Consider the following 8,494-nt stretch of genomic DNA (forward strand, 5'->3'; position numbering starts at 1 on the left):
AAAGTGACGGAGGGAGGCATGAAATGGAATGAGGAAGGATACAAGCACATAAATATTAAGAGAGAAATTAAAGTATTTACACTTAACTTGAGGCATGAAAGCTAGAGAGGAGCTTGTTCTCACTTTTATTATACTACAGGTGCATCTCAATAAATTAGAATGTCGTGGAAAAGTTCATTTATTTCAGTAATTCACATGTCATCAGACAAACAAGTGCATCAAGCTATGCAGTGCTAATATGATGAACATCAAAGACCAAACACCCAATCCTCTTGATATGCCCGATAAGACATGGAATGATGATGATGATGATGATCATACACACAAAAAAAGACTGATGGAAATATCTGCTACTTCTGAGAAAAAAAAATCAACAAGAATGAGGAAGAACCAGAGAAACACAACAGCGTTTGAGTCCGGCTCGATCATATTTAACATCAAATCATAAAAAACATGAAAGAAAATGATGTGATTGCATGGCAGATGATGATGAGCTCAGCGATGGCTGGATTGTTGTCACTGGGTCTGGTCCTGGACGGTTGGCTATTTACAGGTCCTTTGGATAAAGCTTTTCCATCCGTATTTTTGGTGTTTGTTTTTGGTATTTGGTATGCTTGTATTTTTTTGTCATAGTGAGTCTCTCAAAGTTCCATTATACTTTTTGGTATTCAGTACTTCACATGTTTGCTTCAAAGAGTTGCAGTTGTTCTATAACACACAGTAAAGTTCATTCTTTTTGATGTGTTTGGTGCTCAAGGATCTCTCTTCTCACTGCACTACAGTTTTTTAATTTGTTCTCCTTTTATTTATGTATTTGACTGCGTCCCGCTAAGCCGCATGGTGTTTTTTTGGTTTCATTTTCCCTCCTCTCCTCTTCCTTCCACTCAGTCTCTCCATCTCTCCCCTCTTCTACTCTGTATATTTTTGGCATCAGTAGAGTGGGAGAGCGGAAGAGAGAGTATAAATGAGAGGAAACGAAAGGGAGCGAGGGGATCAAGAGATGCTTTGGTTGACAGGTAAGGTTTAATCTCCTTCTCCTCCTCCTGTGATTGGTCTTGGGCAACGTCACTCGATTTTAGCCCCTCCAATCGAGTGTGGGCTGTGTAGCAACTCGCCGGAAGAGCAGGAAGAGATGGGGCTCGAGCAAGGGGAGGGACTCATGCCGCCTGTATCAGGAAATAAGGTTTTGGCAAGAGCTGAACCGCCCAATCCCATGCCGGTGCCTGTTGCCATTTGCAACAAAGAGGAGTGGTTGAGAAAGAGGGAAGAGGGAAAACCTGCTCCTTGGCCTCCAGAACCACCAATTAACACCTTGCTGCTGCCCTCAAGACTGGAAATGGGCAGGTGGCCACCACTGGCTGCTAGGGCTGTGGAAGAGACACAGTATTACTCACAAGCATCAACGAAACTGACATGTTACGCAATGAACAGGATGCGCTTGTACCATGTGAACTGATGAACAGATGTGAGAAAAGGAAAATAGGAGTGGAAGGACGTAAACAAACACTCAAACAGAGAGGACACACATGACTGATATGAGGTGGCAGAGTCATTAGTGTCTCTCCCACCCTCCCTTTCACACAAACCTTGTATAGTAGCAAGTGGGTTGCTGCCAAGAAGAGCTTGGTTCATTCCTGTTTTAACTCCCCTCACCGTATTCCTGAGTCACACAAACCAACCCACAAAACACAGAAAAGAGAAAGGAATACAGGGAAGAGGGAGGGAAAATGAAAAAAACATTTAGAAGCATAGTTAAGAGTTGGAAAAACTGTGCAAGAAGACAGGTTTTTGCAGAGTAAATATGGCTTTTCTTGTAATACAATGCAGGCCACACACCAGCAGACCTCAGTGACAATCCTTACGCTAAGATGTATTTGACCAAATCTTTTAAACAAATAAGCAGTATCGCTGAACAAATATACAAAAATGACAGCACTTAAAAAATAAGAAATGTAAATATAAAAATAACACAAATTACATTTTTTTTTTTTAATTGTAGTGTCAAAACAAATATATAATTTGTAATTAATAATATTTGTATATAATAATCTAACTGATAACTTTTTAAATGAAGTGTTTACCTTTATACTGTATGTATACATAGTACTGTTAAAAAAATTGGAATCAATTTAATTGATGCATGAAAGTGACAGTAAATCTTGTTTGTACATTGTTACAAATAAATGCTGTTTTCTTGAACTTTGTAATGACAGGAATGACAACAGATAAATAAACTGCATTTAAAAAATATAATAGAAAACATTTCTTTTAAATTTGTAATAGTGCTTTACAATATTACTGTATTTGTGATCAAATTAATGTAGCCTTGGTGAGCATTTTTTCAATCTTAGCACCCCAAGCATTTGAATGGTAATGTATAATTGATGTAAGTAATATTGACAATGACAAATACATTTAAATGAGTGACTGCGTGTGTGTGTGTGTATTTTATATTTGTGTGTGTGTGTGTTTTATATTTGTGTGTGTGTGTGAGAGAGAGAGAACACAGACTCTGCTGGTTGTATTCACCTCAAACATGCAGCAAAGTCAGTGATGTAGTTAGAAACATCGCCATTCTTTTTATGCCATGAACTGCGGATGACAAAACCACACACAAAAATACATTTACACACACACAAACACTGCAGTTACCTACATTTGCTGAGCCACAGGGAGTAAAAGGTGATGAATATGTGCTGAGTGGATGTGTGTGTGTGTGTGTATGTGGGAGAGAGAAATTAACTCACCCTGTATTCAGACTTAGTGTACTGTGAGTTGGAGGGGCGGGGCTGGCATCTCTGCGGGGAGGCGGGGTTACAGGAGATGGTGCAGAGCTTAAGGAGGGGCCGCTTGGGGTCAAAGGGCAAACTGATGACATAGTGGTCACTGATGGTGGGAAAGAGTTAGAGCATCCATCATATATATATATAAATATCATTTAATTATATGTCTGATCAGCAGACGTCCACTTGTGCACCCTACCTGCTATACCGAGACTGCTCACTGTCTGCGATGGTCCCTGACTCGGCATCTGTAAGGAAGACACAGATATGATGTCACAGGTCAAAAGGGAAACATGATGGACAGAGAGTAACGGAGGGTGAAAAAGGAAAGAGGCTGGTGTCAAATACTGGAAGGCTTGTGCTCTGTGAATTTAAGTCACTCAACTACAAAACCTCAGTTATATAGCAAAATACTGAGTTTCAAAGTGAAAACATGCAAAATTCTTCCGAAAGAATTAGTAACAGAGGCTGAATCCTCCTAAAGTATTATGACAATGACAGTGAATTAGTTGTGTAAACTGGCTATGAAGGTATGAATGATTACACATTAAAATGCAAAGCAATGCAGGGTGGGTGAAATATATGCACCATTATGGGAATGATTATTATCATCTGCTCATGCAGGGGAACCTAGTAGTGTTGTGGCACAGGGTGGTTGGAGACGGGGGTATGGGTCAAGGGAGCAAGCCGGGTCGTACCATGTGCGGGCTGTAGCAGGGGGGTTTGTGCGAGGTGGGCTGGGGTTGGCTGGGCAAGGGAGGGGTGGCACTGGAGGGGTTAATACGTTTCTCTTTCTGTCGGCGGTTGCAGAACCAGACACGGATCACCTCCTTCTGCATGCTGAGCTTCTCGGCGATGAGTAGGATCTCCTCTGAGTTAGGCTTCTGGTTCTGAATGCAGAAAACACAACCGAGGTTTAGCATGGGATTATTAGAGGACATTCATTTTGGAAGCATTTAGTTACTACCACTTAAAAGTTTAGGGTCAGAACTTAACAGAGCAGAACAGAACAGCACTTTTATTCAGCAAGGATGCATTAAACGGAAAGTCAAAAAGTGACAGTAAAAAGACATTTGAAATGTTACAAAAGATTTCTATTCCAAATAAATGCTGTTCTTTTTAACTTTCTGGCAATCAAAAATTCATCTTTTTACTATCACATGAATAAATTTATGTAAAAATTGTTGTCTTATATTGTAATAACATTTAATAATATTACTGTTTCTACTGTATTTAAAAACAAATGCAGCCTTGGTGAGCATAAGAGACTTATTTTGAAAAATAAATAAATAAATAAAAACCTACCAACCCACTTATTCATAAGTTTTGGTCCTGCCAAAAGCTGAAAAACTACTGGATACTTGTATTTAAAACACTAAATGAAGACTTTAACTTGAATATAACACCCTGTGTTGAAATTGCTATCTTTGGAGTACCAGAACATGGAATACCTTTGACTAACAATATGAAAAATGTTTTTGCAAGAAGGAGAATATTGTTGGAATGGAAATAAAAAAATCCACCAAAAACTTCAGCGTGGATTTGTGATTTAATATTATACTTAAAACTAGAAAGAATAAAATATGTCAAAAAGGGATCCGTTCAAAAATTTTATAAAATTTGGAGACCTATGATTACATATTTTGAAAAGATGAAAACCCTACCTTCTAACTAATTAATAGGACTAAAGTTTTAGAAAGGCCATCTGACCTTAATATACTTGGTTATGTCATGCTTGCTTATATATCTACACAGAAAGACCATTTGAGTGAAACTGAGTGATTATTTACTTGTTTAATTAACAAAAATTGACTTTGATATATCTGCTTGATAAAAAAATATTGAAATGTATCCTGCTATTTTGTATCGTAAGCACTCTGTTAATATTATTTATTCATATAATTATTAATTGGTCGTTTGGTTATTTATTTATTATTTTTCCATTTTCTGTTAATTCAGGGTTGTGGAACCGGGTGGGGAAAGAAAATAAATGTAATTGTTTGAACGTTTTTTGGTTTAAACATGTTAGAAAAATTAATAAATAAAGTGCAAAAAAAAAAAAAAAAAAAAAACCTACCAACCCCAAACTTTTAACTGGTAGTGTATATTGTGCAAGGGATTTGAAATCATGTGTTCTGACCGTGATGAAGCTGCGTTCCAAGGCGATGCGGACGTTGGTCTCAATGCTGGTGCGTTTCTTCCTACGGCGGCCAAGCAGGGCCTCAAACCCCAGGGAAGGAGAGGAAAGAGCACTGGGACTTGGCAAGGTGCTGTCCATCGACATTGTTTCTAAGTAAACCATTTTTTTTACTGTTAATTCAGTCACAAAATGTTTTATATATGGCTTATTTTTAATGATGTGGCTTAAATGCCACTCAAACTGTACAGAACATGAACATGTTTTTGAGATTGAAAGGAACTTAAAGGGATAGTTCACCCAAAAATGAAAATTCTGTCATCATTTATTCACGCTCATGTCGTTCCAAACCTGTATGACTTTCTTTCTTCTGTGGAATATAAAGGAAGATATTTTGAAGAATGTTGGCTTCCACTGTATGAACAAAAACAAAACAAAAAAACAATTGAAGTCAATAGGAATTGAAACTGTTTGGTTGCCAACATTCTTCTAAATATCTTGTGAAGAAAGAAAGTCATGCAGGTTTGGAACAAAATGAAGATTTTCAGAATTGGGTGGACTATCCCTTTAAGCACTAGGTTTGATTGGCAGCTGTAATCTAATGCAGCTGTTTGTGATGGTTACCTGCGTCAGTCAGCCACTTCTCCAACAGAGGTTTGAGTTTGCACATGTTCTTGAAGCTGAGATTAAGCGCCTCAAAGCGAGAGATCGTGGTCTGACTGAAATCATTCCCATAGAGCTTCCCCATGGCCAATCCCACATCACCCTGTAGAAGGAAACAGAGACCAAACATTACTATACAGGGAAATACAAATCTTCTGAGTGTGCTAGTGTGTGTGTGTGTTTATGTGTGTGTACCTGTGTGAAGCCCAATTTGATCCTTCTCTGTTTGAATGTGCGGGCAAATTGCTCCAGTTCCTCCAGATCACTGGGCTCCTCAGGATGAGAGGTCACTGGAGTCACTGTGTTCACGCTGCTCTCTGCAACCTTCTCCCTCTGCCACAAACCAGACACACACATACAAGACTCGAACATGAGTGTCAGATGTAAATGTGATGGGAGGAGAATAGCAGAGAATGCAGAATTGTGCACATACATTACCGTTAACAATTTTGGGGTTGGTAAGACCTTTGTTGCTTTTGACTACAGCTGCATTTATTTGATCAAAATACAGCAACAACAGTATTATTGTGAAATATTTTTACAATTTAAAACAGTTTTCTGTCTTGATACGTTTTCAAATTATTCCTGTGGCATCAAAGCTGAATTTTCAGCATCATTACTCCAGTCTTCAGTGTCACATGATCTTTCAGAAATCATTCTAATATGCTGATTTGGTGCTCAAGAAACATTGTTAACATTATAATCATTGTTGAAAACAGTTAATATTAATACTTATTAATACTTCCGTGTAATTTTTTTGTTGAAATCATGATACTTTTTCAGGATTTTTTGAAGATTAGAAAGTTCAAAAGAACAGCAACTGTCACTTTTGATTAATGTATTGTGTTTTTGCTGAATAAAATTGAGTAAAAAAAAATAAAAAATTACCCTCAATCTTTTGAACGGTAGTGTATATTTTACTACAACTGTCATGCACACAAAATTACAAAGTTCAAACATATTATTGTGTTTCCCTTTTTAAATAGGGAACTGAAAAAACTGAAAAATAATGACAGTCATCACAGTTTTTACAGTTAATTATTCAGTTATTTTATTCTGTTGTATGATTTTTTTTCTTTATAGAGTTTTCTACATTTAACAAATAAATATCTTTCCAAGTACCCCTTGGAATCTGTTTAAGTAACCTCTGGCATATGTTTACCCCTGTTGGGGAACAGAAAACTCACAAATATATGATCTTCCATCAGACGTTTGTACCTGTGCTTGAAGACTAAGTCTGGGTGGAGCGGCCAGCAGACTTCCTTGGTTTTGCTGAGGTAGTGGAATTAGATTTGGCATTGATAGCAGCCCTGAAACATACACAACCATTAAGATTTTATTTATTACAATTAAATCGAATCAGATTTATAGGATCATGACAACTGACATGCAACAACGCTTAAAGGAACACTCCACTATTTTTGAAAATAGGCTCATTTTCCAACTCCCCTAGAGTTAAACAGTTGAGTTTTACCGTTTTCGAATCCATTCAGCCGATCTCCGGGTCTGGCGGTAGCACTTTTAGCTGTAGTTTAGCATAGATCATTGAATCTGATTAGACCGTTAGCATCTCGCTCAAAAATGACCAAAGAGTTTCTATATTTTTCCTATTTAAAACTTGACTCTTCTGTAGTTACATCGTGTACTAAGACCGACGGAAAATGAAAAGTTGCGATTTTCTAGGCCGATATGGCTAGGAACTATACTCTCATTCCGGCGTAATAATCAAGGAACTTTGCTGCAGTACCATGGTTGCAGCAGGCACAATGATATTACGCAGCGCCTGAAAATAGTCCCAGCTAGGTAACTTCCAATAAGCCTATTTTCAGGCGTTGCGTAATATCATTGCGCCTGCTGCACCCATGGTACTGCAGCAAAGTTCCTTGATTATTACGCCGGAAACTCAACTGTTTAACTCTAGGGGGGTTGGAAAATGAGCCTATTTTCAAAAATAGTGGAGTGTTCCTTTAATGTTTAATTGTTTAATTCATATTAAACATCAATATTGTAAAAATATAATTTTTAACACAACTAAAATGAACAAAATTACTTGAATAAAGATTAGATCACTTTGATGAACAAGATCGAATGAGAGAGTAAAATTATCTGATCTTCCCATCACTAAAACTAATAGTAAATAAGCTACCTTGCTGCCCTTGCTGTGTTTGTGGTAAAAGAAACTGTGCGGGTGAAGGCAGAGTGTGTCCTGGAACGAGGACTAACTGCTGCAGCTGCAGCAACTGCTGAATGTCCTGAAAGAGAGAAAAGAAACAGATGCTGAAAGGATGTGAAGGTTTCACTCTGATGAATGACTGAAAGAGCAAAAGGACTGATTCGGGAACATTATTAACTGTGACATTAAAGGCCTGCGGAGGGAATTCACCAAGAAGAAGCGAACAAGGTGCAGGCCTTTGAGTCTCAAAATTGGCTGTTCAGTGAATTTGTCCCTAGTATCACCTCATTTAAGGTGTGCTGCTCAACGCTGATTGGCTGTACCTGTGCAGTGAACTGGATTGGCTGAGAAAGAGGAAGCTGGTGAGGAGGAGGCGGGACAGGGACGGCGGTTTGTTCCTGTGTGCTCTGCGATTGGCCCTGCAACTGCGGCTGCACTGCCTGCTGACTGGCCTGCTGCTGGGCTTGCTGTTGATTGGCCGCGTGGGCCGCATGCGACTGCTGCACAGCTGCAGCGAGGAGCTGTGCCTGCTGTAAGAGCAGCTGCTGCTGTGCTGGCAAAAGTGCAGTCAACTAGAGAGAGAAAGAGCGGCAGAGAAGGAAAGTGTGGTGAAAATAAGAGTTAGAAAAGTGGATGAAAGAAAGCACATCTAAAGCAAGCAAGCGCACATAGGAACCCACACAGACACACACACACACACACATATATATATATATATATATATATATATATAGAGTA

At 38.5% G+C, this 8,494-nt stretch overlaps 1 protein-coding gene across 1 annotated transcript in view; it reads right to left on the reverse strand.

Annotated features, from left to right (window-relative positions):
- Positions 1 to 200: 200 nt before the first annotated feature.
- The window catches only part of LOC107671217 (POU domain, class 2, transcription factor 2-like), a 43,364-nt gene continuing 35,070 nt past the window's right edge, over positions 201 to 8,494 (reverse strand). Inside the window, exons 6-17 of the mRNA XM_016464121.1 lie at positions 8,080 to 8,328; positions 7,730 to 7,835; positions 6,802 to 6,893; positions 5,779 to 5,916; positions 5,545 to 5,686; positions 4,924 to 5,072; positions 3,482 to 3,673; positions 2,983 to 3,031; positions 2,748 to 2,886; positions 2,530 to 2,592; positions 1,587 to 1,660; positions 201 to 1,367 (exon numbers count right to left, since the gene is read on the reverse strand). Of these exons, the coding sequence (XP_016319607.1) occupies positions 1,066 to 1,367; positions 1,587 to 1,660; positions 2,530 to 2,592; positions 2,748 to 2,886; positions 2,983 to 3,031; positions 3,482 to 3,673; positions 4,924 to 5,072; positions 5,545 to 5,686; positions 5,779 to 5,916; positions 6,802 to 6,893; positions 7,730 to 7,835; positions 8,080 to 8,328 (1,695 nt within the window). The 3' untranslated portion in view covers positions 201 to 1,065. The remainder of the gene's footprint in view (positions 1,368 to 1,586; positions 1,661 to 2,529; positions 2,593 to 2,747; positions 2,887 to 2,982; positions 3,032 to 3,481; positions 3,674 to 4,923; positions 5,073 to 5,544; positions 5,687 to 5,778; positions 5,917 to 6,801; positions 6,894 to 7,729; positions 7,836 to 8,079; positions 8,329 to 8,494) is intronic.

The sequence above is a fragment of the Sinocyclocheilus anshuiensis genome, unplaced genomic scaffold (assembly GCF_001515605.1).
Source record: "Sinocyclocheilus anshuiensis isolate Anshui unplaced genomic scaffold, SAMN03320099.WGS_v1.1 scaffold1286, whole genome shotgun sequence".
NCBI classification, from domain to species: domain Eukaryota; kingdom Metazoa; phylum Chordata; class Actinopteri; order Cypriniformes; family Cyprinidae; genus Sinocyclocheilus; species Sinocyclocheilus anshuiensis.